The sequence below is a fragment of the Pelodiscus sinensis genome, chromosome 19 (assembly GCF_049634645.1).
Source record: "Pelodiscus sinensis isolate JC-2024 chromosome 19, ASM4963464v1, whole genome shotgun sequence".
Taxonomy (NCBI): Eukaryota; Metazoa; Chordata; order Testudines; family Trionychidae; genus Pelodiscus; species Pelodiscus sinensis.
The window spans coordinates 10,609,711-10,631,843 of NC_134729.1; the positions used below are offsets into that span (position 1 = coordinate 10,609,711).

Consider the following 22,133-nt stretch of genomic DNA (forward strand, 5'->3'; position numbering starts at 1 on the left):
CCACCAATCAACCAGAACTCATAAGCATTACCTATTTAAGCTTTCACATGAGGTAAGTAGTTTTAGAAGGGCAGTATCTTTGTTATGGAGCAAAGCCACCGCAGCTATGCATGCACTTTGAAATGGCATCTGCTGGGGGGAGAAAGAGATGGGAGCTAGCTTGGCTCAACTCAGACAAATGAAAGCAGTATAGTGCGAGTGGCCTGGAAGCTCTCCTATAAGAAAGAGGTATAGAACATCACCTTAAAGATGTTTTGTGACGCAAAACAAAGGAGGGCTAGAATAGCCTGAGTAGAGAAGCCCTAGCTTCCTGGTCCCTGCTTGCTCTAAGCTTTATTGTAAAAGTTGTGCACCACAGTTTTACAGCAGTGTTTCAGGACTAGTGCAGCTGTTCCAGCAAGGATCATGCTGAAAGCAGGGTAAAGAAAACATTCAGCACTTGAGGGTAAAGACCTATGTTCCAACCCTCTGAACTGTGACTGTCTGTGCCACTAATTCCGTTAGACACCACAGTCCATCAATGAAAAGTGCTAATACATTTTTAAAAAAGTGTTAATCACTCAGCCAGTATTCAACAAGAATAAATTCTAGCAGTGTTTTCCCATCTCTCTGAATTTTTAATGACATGTGTAGGTAAGTCCTTTATTCCAGACATCTAATCCTACCTGACATGCTTAGACTTTGAGTAGATTTTAATTGTGACAGATTAATGTCAAAGAGCTATCAGCTTGGCCATCCCATTACAAGATCACGGCCCAGGCAGTGTAGGATCATGCTCTGCCATTGGTTTGAGTAAGCATGTCATCACACCCTCTTTATCAGTGTAATCAATCCTGTAAAACAGCAGCTACCATAGTTTGTATTACACACAAAGTATACACATGAAGTGCCATAGTGCTCCTGTATCAGGAGAAAACCCTTTTTATCAAAAAAGGATAACTTGGGGGTAGTGCTACCAGTTCACAGTCCTGGTTTGGGGGGGGGGGGGGGGGGGGAAGAATCCAGAGTCCATTAGCGTACTGAATAAGTCTTTAACATGAAATTTGATATTCATCCTGCATGCAGGGTTAGTAAGACTCAGCATCTTCCTTAGGTACTATGTACCTGAAATGAAAAAAGGCAGCCCTGTATTTGTTCACCACATGACCAGGATCCAGACTAAGAGACCTTAAAATGTCTGGGGGACGGGGGAGAGAAGACTTTCATAGAGGGAAAACTTCAAAACGCATTACACTTGAAATGTAAAAAAAATATGTTTTCCCCCTAGACTAGACCTTGTTAACTTTGGTAGTTAGCCAATGTGTGAGGAATTTAAATTTAAAGGCTTACATTCTGAAAGACATTTAGGACTTCTCTAAGCTGTGACTCTCTGGAAACATTAAGGTGAAACACAAATTGTCTTCCAACACAATTGACAAAGAAAAAACTGATACAAAAAGCTTTTAAGCATGACAATGACAACTTACAGAACTAAAAATACCAGTTAACATTTAGTGTGTCCCTGTATGAAAAGCCTTCAGTATAGGAAGCGACAAGGGACACAGCATAGTACAACACCAAGGCAAGATGGAGAGTCTTTTACTTGCAAGTCCAGTTTTAGATTTGTTTCACCCTTTCCAATGGGGAAACTACAGCTCTGCACGAGAGATGAGGTGAAACAGATGCTCAGTCTATGGTTAGTCAGTTAAGTGAAGGCAGCACATGGAGCAGTTGGGTGGAAACTAGTCACCAGAAGAAAGGTTTGACCAGGAGATACAGATTCCTCCCACAAGCAGCTGCTCATTGATGTAAATACTTCAAGTGATGATCTGGGACTAAAGTCACTGAAAAGCGAATACACAATTTTCAAGATGGTACTCTTGGGGAAGAGTTTCAAAGTCCACACCCTCCACTGAAGAGAAACCCTGAAGTCCTGGTTATGGTCCAGTAACCTTTTGCTTTGGAAGTGTCCTTGTTTCAGTTCTCCATAAGCAGCCTTGCTATATTGGCAGGATCTGCTCTAGGACACTTTTGGAGGCCTGTGGAATTCTGTCTGGAAATTTTACTTCAAATTCTATAAAAAGGTCCCCTCGCTGGTCTGGATTCTTGGGATATGGGAGACCCTCTCCAGGGATTCGCCGCTTTATCCCAGGTTTAATGACATCCTTAAATACCATTGGGATGGTCCTGCCATCCAGCGTTGGCACATTCACTGTGCAACCACACAGGGCCTAAATATAAAAACAGGGAAATTAGAACAGTGTCAACATATACAATCTCTAGCAGATTTCCCAAACAACCAAATAGAAAAATGTTTCATTGCAATGGCCTGTTTATTCCAATTTGTTTCTTCTGAGTTACTGATGCAGGCACAGAGTAACAGTACCAGAAATTGTACAACTATGTTATATATTTGTACAACTGCTTGACCCACATTGAACTTTCAGTATCCAAACTGACCCACATCATTTTCAAAGTAGTTGCCAGTGATCTGCCATCTCTAATGGTGGTTTATACCCTTTGATTGTTCCACAAGGAAGTATCCTGAAGCTACCATCTTATTTTAGGCAGACCACAGAAGAGTTAGGCAGGTATCCTATTATGGATTAAAGCCAGATACGAAACAGGGTGCAGATAGATCTCAACACTTGTCACTTCCACTAGCCAAAACCCAACCCAATCCACCCACTAATCCCATACTGAATCTGGAACCTTTGCTTACCTCACGGAGGCTGATCTTAGCTGGGAAAATAATGTCAGATCCATCTCTCTTAAAGACATTGTGTGGCTTGTCTTTTAAAACAAAGACAATGTCAGCTGGAATGTTGTTTGCTGTTTGGTCCCCCTCTTTTGGAAAAGTAATCTTTGTTCCTTCTTTCCACCCTCGTTTGACTTCAATGGTCAGAATCTTGTCCTCATTCCGTGTGGTCTTCCCATCTGTATTAAGTCGTTTGTGAGATATTTTCATTTTCTTGGTGCAACCAGTATATATTTCCTCCAAGGAAACCCTCAGTTCATGAATGACAGGAGGGTCTTGTTTTTTGCGCATACTTTCATGGCCCGAGCGGGAACGAGGGAAACCCATATTACTAAAGCCCCCCATTTGAAATGTGGAGAAAGGGTCATCAACATCCATGTCTTCATCTCCATTCCTTTGTACAAAAAAGGTATCAAATGGGTTCCTGCCACCAAAGAACTCTGCAAACATAGCATGAGGATCTCCATGAAACGTGTAGCTGAATGAGGTACCATTGGAACTTCCGCCACTGCTGGGACCACCTCCCTTTAGTCCTGAAAAAACAGAATGAATATAATCCAGTGATTACTCATAAGAATTTATTAAACTCAAGATTTACCAAATGTCTCCTATATCTTTCTTAATTTCAAGACTCTCCTCATTCTTAGATCCTGGGAATGTCATTATTTAGAACTTTAGGTTTGATGTGCATCACCAAAGAGGCCTGCTGTCATCTTAAAATGGTGTCAAGATTCAGACCTCCCTAGTCAAAAAAGAAATTAGAGCCAAGTTGAAGAGCTCTTCTCTCTCAATTACTGAGTTTCCTAACATAATAATTTATAATCAACTGTATTCCTTTAATTGGCATTAAACCTAGCTCATCTATATAGAGCCATTGTAGCAAAAATAATTTAATCTGAGTGCCTGGAGACTACAACTATATTCTTCCTGCTTCAATAAAACACTGTTACGGAGCAAGTTTCATAATTTAACATACACAGGCAAACAAATACAGTATATTAGAATCTTCTAGTGACAAGCAAAACCATTCTGTAGTCAGCTCCGCCTCTTCTGGAAAAGTGGCCTATCAGCTCATATGGGGAAATCATTAAGTATTTACAGGAAAGGCAATGTAGAGAAACAAACATGGGAAGTCAGCAACTGAAAAGCAATTCAAAACACAAATTTTGGAAAATAATTTAAGGGAAATTATCTACAATTCTATTAGCTGGAAAAAGCAACTATTTTTAAAAAATATTAAAAATCATACTCTTTCAGCATCAGATGTTAACAGTTGAGTTGGCCAACCTAGCTGTTTAAATACAGAGAAATCTAGCTCCCTTGTTTGAGTAATCTAAATGGATGAGACTACACCCTAAAAAAAAAAAAAATCTGTACTAATGTTAAATTAGAGATTTGATGCAGACTTTTAATGCCTTAATTTGGAGGAAGTCAGGCAGGCTTTGCACATGGACTTCACAATAAGTCTCCCAAAGAGACTATTTTCCTTCCACTATTTGATCTGAGGAAGTGGGTCTGGGCCACGAAAACTCATTATCTAATAAACCATCTTGTTAGTCTTTAAAGTGCTACATAGTCCTGTATTTTGTTCAAAAGAGTCTGACACTTGTGTTTTATTAATAGTTTTAACAGGCTATGTTATTAATGCAACAGGACGCTCTGAGATAAAAGAAACTGGCTAATTCCTAAATTCACTAATAGGACTAGTTCTACTTCCTTTCACAATTAGCTCTGTACACATCTCCCTGTTACTATGAGTCTTATTTTTCTGACAGCCACTTCGCTATCCCATGCTACTGACAGTATCTACAGGCTACACGGGAAAGCTGAATCCCTTTACTGTACATGCCCATTCAGGGTTCAGTACTGTTCCCTGAAAACCAACTAGATGCACTCCTTTCCAGACAAAAATGAATGAATTTCAGAAGCAAAGGATTAAAGAGAGACTAGCCACTAGTAAATACTTTGCTTCTCTGTCACTCCCTGGATTGCATCAAGAAAGAAAACCACTCCATCTTGTGTGTAAGAGATACACAGTTCCCTCTCCACAAAGTTTGGGAGTGCCCCATTAGGACATATGTTCCTCTTCCCCAATCTTAGTGCTACCCCTCACTTCATGGAAAGTACTTCCAGAATACCCAGCAGCATGACATTCAGCTATTTCTAACCACCTCCTTCCTACCTATCACCAGGTACTAAGCTGCATCAGAATGTCCTTCCCACGGGTATGCGGTCTTCCCCGGAACAGGGCCTCCTCGCACAGAGGCTCTGCACCCCAAACCTTAGCGCACCATCCCCCTGCTTACCAGCCCCCCCCAGCGCTGCACCGCTGAAAGACAGCCCCCCCCCCCGCCTTCTTCCCCAGAGCCCCAGTGTATAGGGCGTCCCCCTCCCCCCATCACGTCAGCGCCCTTCGCCACACCACGGGGGCAGCCCCCCAATTCCTGCTGCGCAGCCCCCCCATCCACAGCGAGCGACACACGCCCCCTGCCCCATCTCCCCCACCAAGCTCTGCCGGACCCCCCCGCGGCCCGCGCCCACACGCCGCCCCTCACCTTCCTCGCCGAACTTGTCGAAGATCTCCCGCTTCTTGGGGTCGCTGAGCACGTCGTAGGCCTCGGCGATCTCCTTGAAGCGCTCCTCGGCGCTCGGGTCCTTGTTCTTGTCGGGGTGGTAGCGCAGCGCCTGCTTGCGGTAGGCCCGCTTAATGTCGTCGTCCGAGGCGCCCCGGGACAAGCCCAGCGTCCGGTAATAGTCCTTGCCCATGGCTCCCAGCTGCGCGTCTCACACCCCGTCAGCGGTTCCCGTCACTCCAGCGCGGCGCCCGCCGCCACCCCCCATTTATATGACGGGTGGCGGAACCTTCCAGAGCTCGCCACAGCTCTCCAGAACCTTCCCCGCCCGGACCCCGCCTCCCGCCCGCCTCCCCCAATCACAGCGCGGGGCCTGCCGCTCTCCGCCAGTGGGGACAGAGCCTGCGTCACGTGACCGCACACTTACCCCCCCCCCAGAGCTTAACCGTCGCTGAGACCACGCCCCTCACTCGTCATCAAGTGAGGGGTGGGAAGGGGACAGAAGCGCGCGCTGTGAGACCAACGGTCGTTGCCGGTCACTGTCCCGACTCCCCCCACTCTCTCAGGCCGCGAGCCTGGTGGGACCAGTTGCCGACTCTCCGAGCGTTCTCGCCCCGCCCCCAGGGGGGGCGGGGCCGAGCTGAAACCCTAAACATCAATTCTGCCTCGGCTTTCTTTTGCATCCTAGGCACTGACCACGCCCACCGGCAAAAGCCACGCCCCGGGGTGGGCCTTTAGCAAGGAAAGGAGCAGTCTGGAGCCACGCCCCCGCCCAGTGCATCCCTCATCCCATGTCCCACAGCCCCCACCAGCATCCCTCACCTAAGGTCAACCCCCCCCCCCCCCCCCCCCCCGGCTAGTGGCACCCACCCCATCAGGTCTCACAGGCTCGCCTTCCCCTCCAAAGGCGCCGGTCATTAGGGATGTTAAAATACGTGTCATTTGGTAAACGTTCGGTTACACGCCGGGCACAGCCAGCTCCCAGGTGCAGGTGTGTGCTGGGAACTGAGTACAGGCTCCTGTCTGTTGCCCCCCTCTGCTGCCTTCACCAGAGTGCAGGGCAGCAGGAGGGTCCCTGAGACCTGTGTGTAACTGTTTGGGTAACCAATAACTTACGCTTACGCTTGCAACCCTACTCATCCGGATTCCAAACCTGTCACCTCCTCACCAGGGACATCCAGCCCTGGATTCTGTTTGTTCAAGTTTATTAAAGGACTCCCAGAGGGGAGATAGCACAGGATGTTTGGGAAGGGGAAGGCAAAGGTCAGAGTACCCGAGCTTGCAGAAAGCTGGAGCTTATATTATGCAAGTCAGAATGGCCATAGAGTACCGCACACAGGACTCTGAACCCAGCCCAAAGGGTGCTGCAGAGCGATGAGGAAAGAGAGGCAGGGAAATGCATGTAGGCAGGGCCGGATTAAGGTAATGAGGGGCTTAAGGCTAGTGGGAGGGAAGGGCCTAAGTATGAATTATATATTGCAAAAAAATTATGAAGTCATCAAACATTTATCTTTATACATATTTACATAAAACTAAACATTTATTCTACTCCCTACACTCAAACCATTTCTTCCCACTTTAGCTGTGGAAAAATCTGAATTATGTCATCATAGTTCTCAATGCTCCAGAAGCACAAAGCACTGAGATGCTCTTGAGTCACAGTGGATCAGAGGACATTTTTCACCCTTGTTAGAAAAGAAAAGGAACATTCTCCACTATAAAAGCTTAAAAAACCTCAACAATGGTCCTGTAACACCTTAGAGACTAACCAAAACAACTCACTTCTTCAGATGACAAAAAAATGGAGAAAGGCACAGAGCTTCAAATACAGTAAAAACTGTGTTATCCAGCATGCTCGGGGATTAACGCGTTCCGGTTATCTAAAAATTCCAGTTGTCTGAGGGTCCCATCAACCTAGGAAAAACCAATGGACAATAATAGTAAAACTCAAGTTTTTAATATTGGTAGTTTTGTAGTGTGAGGCAGTTGGTCTCACATTTCTATTTTGAGTTAAAGATTAGTACTTAAATAAAAAATTGTTAAGGCAATCAGTAAACTAAACCAGGCCTGTGTGCCTGAATGTGTGACAGTATTGTGGCTGGGGGCAATGCCAGTTAAAGTTTTCTAGTTATCCATCACTCTGTTAACAAAGGTTTCACTGTAAAAAGCAGAAAAAGAAAGAAAAAGACGGAAAAAAAAAGTCAAAGCATCTCTCCTAAATGAGGCTGAGTGGGTGGGATTATGATGGGCCAATGGTTAGAACAGAAGAGTGGGAACAAGGACATATAGGTTTTATCTGATTTGGGGAGTATGCTTTGTGATTAGACCAGCGCACTGGGAACCAAGACTATGACTCATTGTATGACCTAGGGCAGACCACGCCATCTCTGCCTCAGTTTGCATATCTGGAAAATGGGTACAATTGTGGTAAGGGTGAGGTTTCTGTAGTGTGACAAGCACTCGGTGAACTTCTGATACAGACCATCTGTCATTGCCTAGTTGCATGCTGTCTGACTGGCTGGACGTGTGGGGTAAAATAGGTGTTAGCCCACTTCACTAATGGTAACACTGGAAATTCTTTGCTCTTACTGAGCTTCTCATCAGCAGAAATCAAAGCATTTGCCAAAGGAAGTCAGTATTACAAAGGGGCAGTGCAAGATGCTGCCCCTCTGGTTCGGGCAGATTTTGACAAGCTTTTGAGAATGCAAGCTCTTTGGATCAGAGAGCATGGCCAAGAATCTGAGCTGAGTTACACCAGTGCAAACTAGGGACACAGATCTTGCTGGGTGGAAGGGCAGACATGGGGGGGGGGTGTTTCTGAGCAAAGCACCTCCCGGTTGCTGTTTGTTCCATGGTATCCAGGCACACAAGACACTTAACTAACCAAGGTCACATGGTTAAAAGCTGCTTCCTCCCAGATCCATGGTAGGGAGCAGGGCTGCCTATTTTGAAATGTACAAGAGTCCCCAGTGGGGACTCCTATGCATTTCAAAGGGAAAGTGCTGCATGGAGCCTGGGATCAGCCCCACTGGGTACTCTTGTACATTTCAAAGGTGGAAATCCCATTGACTATTCTATTAGTTAATCAAAATTTAACACCCCAAGTGTAGAGCAATTCATTTGAGCCCCTTATTTTCCTATTTAAGTGGCTACCATATCATTGGTCCTGTGATGTAGAACATGATTTGCCTAACAGCGGGGAAGGTGAATTGTCACAGGAAAATGGAAAAGGAGAGGCTGCTGGTTGGAAGAAAACATGTAGAAATACAGGTTCTGCTGCTGAAGATAATGCTCAGGGATTGCATCCCCAGCTTTCCAGGATGGAGAAAGCCTGCCAGGAAAGAGATGGGTTGGTCTCAGCAGCTAAGGCAGGAAGAGTTGGAGGAGTGGCAGACAGGGAAACAGACCATCGGGGCTAAATAGAAGATGTCAGGTTTACGAAGCATACACAGAGTCCAGATGGAGGCTAAGAAGCAAATCTGTAGGGACAATGTGTGGTCACAGAGTTATGCTCTCCTGTAAGAGGAGGTGGGGCAGGCCACATCTGTACCATAATTAGCTGCTTTTCAGCCCAAGAGGGTAGGAATAAAAGGATCCAAAGACGGTTAATGGACACCTGCCTCTTAGTAAAGGGCTGAAACACATCAGTCACATCCAAGTAGCATCTTATCATGGGGGGATAGCTACCCCATAGTTCCTCCTGGAGGCCTCCAACACAACCTTCCTCATTGTCCTTTCCCCAGGTGGGGCTCCTCAGCTTTGCAGACACCAATCTATGCTGGAGATGTGGCTCAACTCTCCACTCCCATAGGAACAACCCGGCAGGACCCCAGAGGGTGGTTGACAGCTCTGGCCAAAGAGGGGCAACTCATGCATGAGCAGTCTGGTTATTGTGCGCTGTGAATCATTCACATGTGCCCTGGCCTAGGGAAGCACTGACTGATCACCAGGACAGCAGGTGAGGGAAAGGGGCAGTACAGATGCTTGCTGTAAGAGATTAACCCATTCCAAGCCCATAAAGGACCATTGTAGTCATTTAGGCTGACCTCCAGTATTATACAGGCCAGAGAACGTCTCTGGGCTTATTCCTCTTTGAACTAGAGCAGACATTGGAGAAAAACATTGTGTCTGGTTTTAAAAGTTGCCAGTGATAAAAATCCATGGCAACCAGTGGTTAATTACCCACGAGCTAAAAATGTGAGTAACTTCCAGCTGAATGGCTGTGTCTAGACTGGCCCGTTTTTCCAGAAAATCAGCCGCTTTTCCGGAAAAACTTGCCAGCTGTCTACACTGGCCGCTTGAATTTCCGCAAAAGCACTGACTTCCTACTGTAAGAAATCAGTGCTTCTTGCGGAAATACTATTCTGCTCCCATTCAGGCAAAAGTCCCTTTTGCGCAAAGCCTTTGCGCAAAAAGGCCAGTGTAGACAGCTCAGATTTGTTTTCCGCAAAAAAGCCCCGATCGCAAAAATGGCAATTGGGGCTTTTTTGCGGAAAAGTGTGTCTAGATTGGCATGGACGCTTTTCCGTAAAAAGTGCTTTTGCAGAAAAGCGTCCGTGCCAGTCTAGACGCTCTGTTCCGAAAATGCTTTTAACGGAAAACTTTTCCGCTAAAAGCATTTCCGGAAAATCAGGCCAATCTAGATGCAGCCCTCATGTCTAGCTTCAACTTATAGGATAATGTTAGACCTGTTTCTACTGGATGGAAGAGCCTGTTATTGAATACTTGTTTCCGATATCAGTATTTACTGCCCATAATCATGTTACCGTTTAACCTTCTCTTAGTTAAGCTAAATAAATTGAGCTCCCTGAGTCTATCCTTTAAGGCAGGTTTTCTAATCCTTTGATCATTCCTATCCCTCTTCTCTGAACCCCTCCAATTTATCCTTTTGAATTGTGGGCACTAGAACTGGACACAATATTTCAGTAGTGGTCAAACCAGTGCCGGGGTCAGAGATGCAATGAACTAGAGGATGGAAGCCAGAAATCAGCATTCCTCAGTTGGGTTCTATACCTGATTCTGGTTAGAGCAGGAAGGGCTGGAAATCAGGACTTACATAGGAACAGCTACATTGGATCAGATTAATACAGGCAGTCCCCGGGTTACGTACAAGATAGGGACTGTAGGTTTGTTCTTAAGTTGAATCTGTATGTAAGTCGGAACTGGCGTCCAGATTCAGCTGCTGCTGAAACTGACCGCCAGTTCTGACTTACATACAGATTCAACTTAAGAACCCCAAGTCAGCTGCTGCTGAAACTGATCAGCAGCTGATTCCAGGAAGCCCGGGGCTTCCTGTAGTCAGCGCTGGTCAGTTTCAGCAACGGCTGACTTGGGGACGTCTGGGGCAGAGCAGCTGGGGTGCTGCTGGGTTGCTCCAGTAGCACCGCTCCTCGGCGCTACTGGACCAACCCAGCAGCACCCCAGCTGCTCTGCCCCAGGAGTCCTGATTCAGCAGCTGCTGAAACTGACCAGCAGCGGCTGAATCAGGACGCCTGGGGCAGAGCAGTTGGAGTGCTGCCGGGTTGGTCCAGTAGTGCCCAGAGCGGCGCTGCGGGACCAACCGGCAGTGCCCCAGCTGCTCTGCCCCATGGTCCACAACAAAAGCCTGGTCTGCTGGGGGGGCACACTAGCTGCGCCCACCCCCCAGCAGACCAGGGACACAGGGAGCAAAGCGGCGGGGGGGGGGGGGCTGCCTCGCCTCTGAGGCTTTGTTCTGGCGCCGGACCGCTTTGCTCCCGGTGCCCCTGGTTTGCTGGAGATGGTCCCCAGCAGACCAGGGGCACCGGGAGCAGCTTTTCTCGCCCCGGAGCTCCAGATGGCTGACCGCTGCCTGTGAGCTCCGGGGCGAGAAAGCCCCGTTCGTAAGTGCGGATCCAACATAAGTCGGATCCGCGTAAATCGGGGACTGCCTGTAGTTTAATTAGTCCAGTCTCCTATCTGAGGGCATGTCTACACTGGGGAGTTATTTTGAAATAAGGCAAGCGTCCATACTACCAAGCCAGTTATTTCAAAATAACTCCTGCTTGTGAAGAGGAATAAGCTTATTTTAAAATAGTTGTTTTAGGAGTTATTAGTTCAAAACTTATTTTGAAATAACCTGGTAATGTAGACATAGCCTAACAGTGGCCAGTTCTAGAAGCTTCTGAGATTTAGGGACAGATCTAGCATGGAGTTGCATACCTGACTACCTGGGCTAGTAGCCATTTATGGACCTAGCAGCAGGAAATTCTCTTTCTTTTTTGAACCCAGTTATACTCTGACATCCCCTGGCAGTGAGTTTCCCAGGCTAACTGCTTGAGTAGTGCAATATTTCCTTATGTTTGTTTAAATCAGCTCTCTGGTAAGACTGTTCTGAGTTCTCTACCTGGCTCTAGGAGAGAGGTGGGTCTACTGAACAGAGCATGGAGGGCCCACGTGTCAGGATGACTGGGTTCTACCCTTAGCACTAGAAGGGAGGACAAAAAGTGCTGCTCTCTGCAGCTTAACTTAAAGAGATCATGGACCATAATGATGGGCATGGTATAAAAACTAAAGAGACCTGCAAGGGTTCAGGGAGGTAACAAATAGGTGAGTGACGTGATGAGCTGGGTAATTTTGACCTCGTTTCTCAGATAGCTAGAAGACACAAAGGGGATCTTTGGGTTGCACGAATTCTGTCAGCAGACCCAGACACCCTGCCTTTCCAGGGTGACCCTTGCAGAAGGCTATAGGTTTCCCCCTTCTCTCTGCAATGCACAAGTAAAGCTGAAGTTTTCACCATCTCGAATGTAAATGCAGAGCTACTGGCTGCATCTCCCAGCTGGGGCTTGGAATCTTTCACTTGTTTCAAGTCACTTTGAGCAGAACATGACCAAGGGAGCAAAATGCAGCTGGAGAGGGAAGGTGAAGCAGCAGTAGCTTGATTAAACATAGGATGCAGAGCAGATTCTGTCCACAGGGAGCTTGGACCCCACAGACAGGGGCTACTGTCACAGACAGAGGCTGCTTCATGGCAGCCTCCCTGGCCCCCACCCCTGCACTGCTTTAGAGACAACAGCATCGGGGGGAGGGGGGAACAGGCAGCACAGCAGAGCTAGTGCTGAGGGGGAACTGTCTTTTAAGCTGCCTTCCCCCACCCCCACTGCCTCTATAGGAGGCAGCAAGGGGGGAAAGGTAGATCTGCAAAGCCAACGCATGCAGGGAACCTGCTTGAAAGCTGTCTTCCCATGAGTATTGGCTCCAGCCTGCCCTCCTCACCCTCCATGCTACTGCCTCTCTATCAAAGGCAGCAGCACAGGGGTGGGGAGGCAGATGAATCCAGCGCTTGTGGGGAGCCTGCTTAAAGCCTCACAGGCACTGGCTGCCCCCCACCACTTGCTGCCTCTGATACAGTTAATAGGGATGTCAGCAGTTAGTTGATTACACTAACAGAGATACTGTTGTCCCCCCACATCCTCTCCCCTGCAGAAGAGAGGCTGCCTCAGGCTATTTCTCCCGTTGTGGAATCCTTTCATTGGAAGATCTGCAATAACAAGCAGGGCAGATTACTTAGGTAACACACAAAGGTCTCTGCACTTCCCTTTCAGGTTTGCTAGGCTCTGACTGCTCCTATGGTCAGAGTTCCCTGTAAGCGGAGCACTTGGCCCTCCACCCAGGAGAGATTCAAATGCTGCCCAGCTGATCAGCAGAGCGCCCACAGCCGGCAACATGTTTCAACTGGTGGGCTGCGTCTAGACTGGAAAGATTTTGTGCAAAAACTTGCTAGCTGTCTATACTGGCTGCTTGAATTTGCACAAGAGCACTGACGTTCTAATATAAGAATTCAGTGCTTCTTGCGCAAATAGTTTGACGCTCCCGCTCAGGGATAAGCCCTCTTGCGCAATAATACTTGCACAAGAAGGCCAGTGTAGACAGGCACCTTCATTTTTTGTGCAAGAAAGCCATTTTAGCCATCGGGCTATCGGAGCTTTCTTGCGCAAAGGCACGTCTATACTGGGCACGGATGCTTTTGGGTAAAAGCACTTTTTGCGCAAAAGCATCTGTGCCAATCTAGATGCTCTTTTGCGGAAATACTTTTAATGGAAAAACTTTTCCGTTAAAAGTATTTCCGCAAAATCATGCCAGTCTAGATGCAGCCAAGTTATTTTTAAAAGTGAAAGTGAAACTGAAACAGAGACTAGAGGTCATGGAGGGAAACCATAATACTGTCAGCAAACCATAATACTATCAGGCTACGTCTACATTGGCCCCTTTTCCGGAAGGGGCATGTTAATTTCACGAGTCGCAATAGGGAAATGCGCGGGGGATTTAAATATCCCCCGCGGCATTTAAATAAAAATGTCCGCCGCTTTTTTCCGGCTTTTAGAAAAGCCGGAAAAGAGCGTCTACACTGGCCCCGATCCTCTGGAAAAAGCGCCCTTTTCCGGAGGATCATATTCCTACTTTGAAGTAGGAATAAGATCCTCCGGAAAAGGGCTTTTTTTCCAGAGGATCGGGGCCAGTGTAGACGCTCTTTTCCGGCTTTTCTAAAAGCCGGAAAAAAGCGGCGGACATTTTTATTTAAATGCCGCGGGGGATATTTAAATCCCCCGCGCATTTCCCTATTGCGACTCGTGAAATTAACATGCCCCTTCCGGAAAAGGGGCCAATGTAGACGTAGCCTCAGCGTGTCATTCCAAGCAGTCTCTCCTCCTTGGTCACTGTATGTGACTGACTCTGCTTGTCTAGGCCGTAGACATCACTCCTCTCCCAGCTGGAAATGAAATCCAGAAGTCCTGACTTCCAGCCATCTGCTCTAACTGGAGCCCCTGCTTTACTATTAAGATGAAGATTCCAGCTGGATTATCTGTTTGCTGTAACATTTGTATCAAACCATGCTGAAATTCTGCTCTTAAAAGTAACTGTAAATTTGGCCCATAGATCTACTCCTCTAGCATTCACCAGTCAGAGCTTCTGATGCTAGGGTCTTGCTGGATTTTTCCTGTTAGGGGGAGGAATTGCTGCTCTGAGGCATAGCTATTTTCGAAGTGGTGTGTGTGCCTGGACACCATGGAACAAACAGCAAAAGGGAGGTGCCTTGCTCAGAAACCTCCTCCCCCCATGTCTGCCCTTCCATCCAGCAAGATCTGTGCCCAGGAAGCACCACCTTTCTGCTTCCTCCCATGATCACACCCAAAACTCTTTGCCTCCTTTCCCCCCAACACTGCTGGCCCCCCATCTCCTAGCACCTGCATTGTAGTCAGGAGTTCCTTTAATTCACATGATTCAACTCTGACCTGCCACATGGTCTGCGGCGTCTTGGGCAGTCACCTCTATTGTCTCTAGCAGTTTCACACGTAAAGGGGCTTGATCGCTCCTTCTGTTGAGCATTACTAAACTTGACTACCCATTGACTTCAAGGAGATGAGACAGTCTTTGGATCCCAGGCCCATCCTAATGGTTAGTATTAGCACTATGCACTGTAATAAAGCCACTCGGTTCTTGCTCCTGTTAGCCTTGTGAAGTCAGCACAGCTGGGTGTGTGAGAGACGAATTCTACACCCACGGAACAGGTTTGTTTGCCAAGGCCTAGACCTTCAATAGGATTTGGGCCCATAAATCCCTCTGGGAATCTGGGCCTCAGGACTTGTCTGCATGGAGGATTTATTTCGGAGTAAGTTAGGACGTCTATAGAAATCAGTATCCCACAAAAGCTGGCCACGTGGACACTCGGATTCTGCGATAGCTTTTCCTGTCCATTTCCCTACGCAGACAAGCCCTTAGCTGCAATCTTTGCGTAGAAAACACTGGACAACAGGCTGCCAGAGAAGTCACTAACAGTGTGATCCGAAGACAACAGCACTGCAGATTTTTAAATAATGATGGGATCTTCTCTAGTTCACTCAGGAATTACTCTGGGGCAGGCCTCTGACCTGTGTTATGCAGATGATCACAACAGCCCCCACTGCCTTTGAAATGGATGAACCCTCAAGGATCTGCATTCCTGGTGAAGAGATGCAGACTAACCCAGCTTGACTCTCATGGTTCGGTTATTATGTCAGAAAAAGCTAGCTGGCACTGCCAACTGTGGCAATAAATGCAGAACCCCTCAAGGGCAGCTTTAGTCTTGCAGATCTGAATCTAAGGGAGAAAACACACTAAGCAGGAGATTCACTGGCAGTTAGCTTGACTGCATTTCCCGGTCTGGATCACTCTCCCTCCCTCCACTACACTAAACACTGGAGTTCCCTTGCCTCATTGATTTTCTACTAGGAGTCAGGAGTCCTGAGTCTTATTCCTGCCTTTGAAAGGGTAGTGTGATCTAGCGGTTAATGCAACACATGTCCTGAGAGTCAGGACTCTTGGGTTCTACCCCTAGTCCTGGGAGCGAGTATAGTGGTTTGCAGGACAAAAGCAGCCAAGGCTTGTGGCTCTGTCAGTCAATCCCCACGAGTGTAAGGATTACATGCCACCATTCCATGCCTCAGTTTCCCCATGAAGGCAATTGGGGTGTTTTGTGAAGCTAAATAAATGATTGAAAGGCATTTCAGAGCCTTGCAAGTAAGGGGTTATTAAAGAGCCAACTATCATTACATTAATCTCATTGCGTGGTGTGAGTCACTGAGGTGCAGTCTCAGGAGTGCCACAGCAGCTGAACTAGACAGACATTTTACAGCTCACTAGATCCATAGTTCATTTAATTAACAAAAACTGTATTGCAGGAAGAAAAAAAAAGTTACATTCGTTGCGGAGCACAGCATGTTAACATCGCCTCTGAATTGCAGAGGAACAGTATTCTAAATTCCTATGCTGGGCAGAATTGGATTTCTATACAATTTAGTTGGAAAATATTGATGCTTATTTTAAAGCATTATTTTCAAATTTTTATCAAATGTAAGTTTTTACCATGAGAAATTATAGGGAGGTCAGACAGTTACTTAATATCAGTAGACACAGATTGAGAAAGTAAAAAAAAAAAAAAAAACTGGATGAAAACACTGTCACCATTACATGTCAACATAAACAAAGGCAATACCCTTAAGTCCTTGGTCACCAACACATTGACACAACCAGTCGATTGCGAGGTGTTCCCAGTCCCCTCATTCCCTCCCACCCCCAAGAGGGAGCTCACGCTGGAACTACAACCTCCTGAGAAAATGGAGGTAGAGCTGGCTTCCTGCAGCATGCGGAGGTGGGAGGGGTCCCACGGCTGCACGCCAGATCCAGCGTCTCAGGAAGCACATGCGCTGCTCCTCCCCTCCCCACAACAGTGGGCGCACTTCCTGAGACACTGGCTCTGGTGTGCAGCCGCGGGACTTCCTCTCCTGTGTTGCCTGCCTATCTTCCTTCCTTCCTGCGGCGGGGGGGAAGAAGCCCCACAGTCATATCCGACTTCTCAGGAACTGTTCCCCGCTGCAGGAAGGCAGCATGGGGAAGGAAGTCCTGTGGCTGCGCACCAGATCCAACTTCTCAGGGAGTGCACCAGCTGTTTTGGGGAGGGGAGGAGCAGCATGCATGCTTCTTGAGATGCTGGATCTGGTGCGCAGCTCGGGACCCCCAGGTACTGGCTGCGGTATCCCTGTTCCCTCCCTTTGGCCAGGCCCCCACTGGCACCCGGCCCCCTAGCCAGGCCCCCACCAGCACCCTGTCTCTACTACCACCCTAGTCTTGCCCCAGCCCCCACAGCACCCTGGTCCCTGGCCAGACCCGCCCCCCTCCCACCAGCACCCTACCCAGACACCATACAGCACCCTGCCCAGACACCTACTCCCAACTTGCTCCTGTACCCTATTTTCCACCCAGATTCTGCACCCCCATCCCTATCCCACTGGGGTTGGGAAGGAATTTTCCTCCAGGGTAGATTGGCAGAGGCCCTGGAGGTTTTTCGCCTTCCTCTGTAGCATGGGGCGCAGATCACAGCTGGAGGATTCTCTGCATCTTGGGACCTTCAAAGTATTTGAAGGCTTCAATATTGGAGATATAGGTGAGAGGATTATTCTAAGAGGGGTGGGTGAGATTCTGTGGCCTGCACTGTGCAGGGGGTCACACTAGATGATCATAATGGTCCCTTCTGACCTTAAAGTCTATGAGTCACTGGCAGCCCTGTCCTGCACTGGATCCCTCATTTTTTGACCCACCTCAGGGTATAGAGGGGCCCACAAATTCCACTAACCCTGGAACTCAGAAGAGTTAATCTAGCCTGAGGCCCTGAACCTCAGTTCTACCTACCCTCCCTCCTGCCCCATGGGGCTGGAGTGCCAAGGGAGAGAGATATCTTAACTGGGCCCACATCAGTGAGGCTTGGGGGGTTTTGGAGGTTTTTTTTATTGGCATCTCACTTCTGTGGTCCCAGACTGATTGTTTTGGGTCAGGGGTCACTGACCCATAGAAAAGGTTCCCTGCCCCTCCCATAAGTCAAGGCAATGCTGAAACATTTTGTGTTGGACATAATATTTTATTTAGAAATGAAGCCTGGCTAACAAGCCCCCAGTTTGGGCCAAGCCCTCATCTGGCTGCAGCATCATAACACTCCTGCATCCCCTCCCCACAAACTCCAACCTCAAGCCCATCATACACCTAAGCCCCCTGCCCTGAACCCCTCACATCCCCAAACTCCTGCACCCCCACATCCCCAGTTTTCTGCCACAACACTCCTGCACCATCCACGCACTGCAAGTCTGTGTCCTGAGCCCTTCATACACTCCACCCAAAGTCTTGCACCCTCACATCCACAAGCCTGCGGCTTGCTCAGCACACCAACCCTCCACCTGACCCCAACACTCTCCAGCCTGGAGCCCCCTCCCTGAGCTAGCATTTCCTTCTCCACATCCTCCTGCTCCCAAATTGCCTCCCAAAGCTTGCACCTCTCACCCCTTCCCACATTCTGGCCCCAGAGCCCGCACCCAGGGAGAGTGAGAAAGGGCTGGGGACAGCAAATGATGGAGAGGAGGGAATGGAGAGGGCAGGGCCTCAAGGAAGGGATGGGGTAGATCTTGGCTGCCCTGACACTTAAAAACCGATCTTGGCTGTAAAAAGGTTGCAGACCACTGCCTTAAGTCAACAAATAATTCCTGCTTTTACACTTAGTCATTTACTAGTTATTTGTAACAAGCCTTTCATCCAAAACATGTCACATGATCCATCGTCTATAGCCAAGCCCTAAGATACAACCACATTTGCTCCAATCCCTCAGACAGAGACAAACGCCTTTTAACATCCTTAGTCAAACGTGCCTGCATGACAACAGAAGATGGGATTGCAGATCTTTCAGAAATAGATCAGGAAAAGCCCACGCAACAAAATATTTAAGAGAAGCATCAGTGAAAGCTGTAATAAACTGCGAACAATAATTCAACTGTCATGTGCACAATTTTATCACAGACAATGCTGTAAACATGGCAAAGATGGAGAGATACTTAGAAGAAGAAACAGAAGGATGCTTCTTAACATATGGCTGCAGTGCCCATCACGGCATCTTTTAGCCAAAGACTTACGTACATCTTCTCCAGGAATAAAAGAAAACGCTGAAGTCACAAAATACCTCCATAACAACCATTTTGCTTCAGCTTTGCTGAAGAGAGCAGGAGGATCCACCCTCAAAGTGTTCAATGAAATTCTGTGGTTGACTTATGAATTTATTAAAAGTCAACCTAGTCTCAAACTATTGTGAAGAAAACCATGATAATTCATCTGTTGTATCTAAAATCTCTCCTCTTTAATCCAATGTTAATGCAGAGGATTTGCTCAGTATACCGACACCTATGTTCATAGCCTTAAACTTCAGAGAAATCGGTGCTGCGTTGCTGATGCTGTCGAAATCTGGAAGGCACTTCAAGAGACAGTGGCAACAGAAATACCTTATTAGAAGGTTAAACTGCAGGCAATGAAGAAGGACTAACTCCACCTCATTTTCTTGTGAACATTCTCAATCCTAGCTATCATGGTTGATGCCTAACTTCTGAAAAATGTGATGCTGCCATGGTATAAGCATCTTAAAAATCATTCCTCATGTAGGCCAGTCATAATAATTTTCAGTGCTGAAGCTAAACCATTTAATCAGCATATGTTTGCGGTACGAAGTCACTCCCCTGAACTGTTGGGGGATCATTAGCCAGGCATCTTGGAACAGAGTCATTCAGTTGCTAAGCCAACTTTTCACAGCAGTAGCTTCGCTGAAGGCAGAGAGAATATTTTCATTATTTGTTATTATTTACTCAAAACTAAGAAATCAACTGGGAAAAATGAAAGAAAGAATATTGTATTGAAACAGAAATACAAGTTATGAATCTAAATGACACGGGGAGTGGGGAAGATGAGAGCTTGTTGTCAAAGTTTTACAGACACCATATATTCAGAGTTGTGATAAGTTATCTGTTAAAGTTAATACATTTTGGGAAAAAAAACGTTTAAGGACAGCCACCAGTCAGCAACTAAGGAGACTGCTGCAATTGCAAGTGTGAAACATTTATATAACTTTTTAGTTTAATGAGATAAAAGTGCTACTGTGTTTGTGTGTGAGATTTAGTTCTTACCATTCAGAATATATGTAGGCCTCACAACTTGTGTTCTTGCTGTGCACTTTTAAACAGCTGCTGTAGCACTAACTCAGAGGTGGCTACTGCAAAGCATCCTGGGAGCTGTCGATGCCAGGTGCTGGGAAGGGATAAAAGCATATACCTTGTTTTCTCTAAATGTCACAGGATGGAGTTTTGAAGTTTAGCAAAGAAGAGCAAGCACCCAAACCACAGACCATAGACTTGAAGTCCAGGTATTTCTTTAGACAGACAGTAAATGTAAGACCCACACATGTGTCATTGAATTCTCCTGCCTCTCCTTTCCTCAGAAACATCTGGGTTGATTATAGGCTCTCAGCTAGAAAGTGAGCAAGTGAAATTCCTGAAGGATTAGTGTAGAACTAGGTTGGGTAATCCTTCTGGCTCATAACCTTCCAGATGATACTGCAATGAGCTGAGCTGGCTCAGCAGCCACCACCCTGTCCCTGACAACCCCCAACAAACAGGAGTTAGCTGAAGCTCGAGGAGCTGGACAGTTTATGGCAGGCACATATATAACCAGTCAGTATGGTTTTGCACATGGGATGACAGGCAGGTCTGGGATGATCCAAACATAGGGTAGGCCTTCACAGCACACCAGGGCAGGAGAAGGAAGCAGAGCTTGGCCAAGCACACTTGGCACAACTGCAGCAGGGACATAGCACTGGTTACATAAGTGGGTCCAGTGCTACGGAGGAGTTAGATATAGGCCAAGTTTAATCAGGTGTTGCTTCTACTGGATCTCTGAACCATCCCTTACACTGCTGTAGTTCCCACTGGCAGGAGGACATCTGGGATCCCTGCCCATTTCCCCTAAGCTTCCCAAAAGCTCTGGATGTGCTTGTGTGACTCGCATGGTGATTTCCTGCAGACACTCCCAGCCCTGCACCCAGGTGAGTCATGGGCAGCCTTGTTCTATTTCTTTCCCTGGTTCTGCTTCTTCCCCACCCGTTGTGCCCGTCAGGCAGCTGAGTCTCAGCCTGGGCATCCCCACAACTGGCTGCAGAGTCAGCCTAGAGCACAGCTCAGCAGGTGACTTAGCGCTTGATCAGACAAGCACACGATGGGCTGAGTTCTTGGCTCCCAAACCCCTGTGCAGCCCCCCTCCCCCCCATTGCCCTGTGCGGCCTCCCCCACCTCTCGCCCCCCCCCGCCCGTGCCCTGTACGCCCCCCCAGCTCTTGCCCCCCACCAGTGCCCTATGCAGCGCTCCCCACCTCTCACCCCCCCACCCGTGCCCTGTGCGCCCCCCCAGCTCTTGCCCCCCACCAGTGCCCTATGCAGCGCTCCCCACCTCTCACCCCCCCGCCCGTGCCCTGTGCGCCCCCCCCAGTGCCCTGTGCGGCCCCCCCCGCCAGCTCTCACCCCCCCAGTGCCCTGTGCGGCCCCCCCTGCCAGCTCTCGCCCCCCCCAGTGCCCTGTGCGGCCCCCCCTGCCAGCTCTCGCCCCCCCCAGTGCCCTGTGCGGCCCCCCCGCCAGCTCTTGCCCCCCACCAGTGCCCTATGCAGCGCTCCCCACCTCTCACCCCCCCGCCCGTGCCCTGTGCGCCCCCCCCAGTGCCCTGTGCGGCCCCCCCGCCAGCTCTCACCCCCCCAGTGCCCTGTGCGGCCCCCCCTGCCAGCTCTCGCCCCCCCCAGTGCCCTGTGCGGCCCCCCCTGCCAGCTCTCGCCCCCCCCAGTGCCCTGTGCGGCCCCCCCGCCAGCTCTCGCTCCCCCAGTGCCCTGTGCGGCCCCCCCCCGCCAGCTCTCGCCCCCCCAGTGCCCTGTGCTGCCCCCCCCGCCAGCTCTCGCCCCCCCAGTGCCCTGTGCGGCCCCCCCTGCCAGCTCTCGCCCCCCAGTGCCCTGTGCGGCCCCCCCTGCCAGCTCTCGCCCCCCCCCAGTGCCCTGTGCGGCCCCCCCTGCCAGCTCTCGCCCCCCCAGTGCCCTGTGCGGCCCCCCCTGCCAGCTCTCGCCCCCCCAGTGCCCTGTGCGGCCCCCCCTGCCAGCTCTCACCCCCCCAGTGCCCTGTGCGGCCCCCCCTGCCAGCTCTCACCCCAGCGATACCGTCCTTCCTACACCCCGTGGCCCCAGGCGCTCGCGGCCGGACCGTTCCAAGCCCACGTGGAGGGAGTAGCTGATACCTCGCTGTAAGTGACGCTTCGCCGTGTCCCTATAGGCGCGAGGCGGGCAAAACTCTGAGAGGATTGGCCCGCCGGCCTGCCATTCCCTCCCATCTCTCTAGTTTCCGATTGGCCGGAGCCGGGTCACGCGCTTCAGTTTCCATGGGGATGCTGGGGGCGGGCCCTCAAGGCGAGGGGCGGGAAATAGCGCCCCCC

General features: G+C 48.9%; 1 protein-coding gene and 1 long non-coding RNA gene across 3 annotated transcripts; both read right to left on the reverse strand.

The window, feature by feature from the left end:
• Positions 1-1,425: 1,425 nt before the first annotated feature.
• On the reverse strand, positions 1,426-5,660 carry DNAJB1 (DnaJ heat shock protein family (Hsp40) member B1). Its single transcript, XM_006132015.3, has 3 exons — positions 5,293-5,660; positions 2,702-3,270; positions 1,426-2,210 (listed from the first exon to the last, which is right to left on the reverse strand). The coding sequence occupies exons 1-3, from the start codon at positions 5,501-5,503 to the stop codon at positions 1,980-1,982; spliced, it is 1,011 nt and encodes a 336-aa protein (XP_006132077.1). The 5' UTR covers positions 5,504-5,660; the 3' UTR covers positions 1,426-1,979.
• A 517-nt stretch (positions 5,661-6,177) lies between these two features.
• Positions 6,178-22,100, reverse strand: LOC102457731 (uncharacterized). Of its 2 annotated transcripts, none has more exons than XR_001368871.3 (3): positions 21,939-22,100; positions 19,800-19,920; positions 6,178-7,224 (listed from the first exon to the last, which is right to left on the reverse strand). It is a non-coding gene; the product is annotated as an uncharacterized LOC102457731 (long non-coding RNA). The 2 variants fall into 2 exon arrangements; XR_012896645.1 differs by having other exon boundaries at positions 6,179-7,224; positions 21,851-22,100.
• Positions 22,101-22,133: the final 33 nt, after the last annotated feature.

What these genes read in the sequence shown, in the direction of transcription:
- DNAJB1 (XM_006132015.3), bottom strand. Translation starts at nt 5,503, where the DNA reads ATGGGCAAGGACTATTACCGGACGCTGGGCTTGTCCCGGGGCGCCTCG. An exon ending in CGACAAGTTCGGCGAGGAAG is followed by an intron (nt 3,271 to 5,292) that starts GTGAGGGGCGGC and finishes CTGTTTTTTCAG; the next exon opens with GACTAAAGGGAGGTGGTCCC. An exon ending in CTAAGATCAGCCTCCGTGAG is followed by an intron (nt 2,211 to 2,701) that starts GTAAGCAAAGGT and finishes TTTTATATTTAG; the next exon opens with GCCCTGTGTGGTTGCACAGT.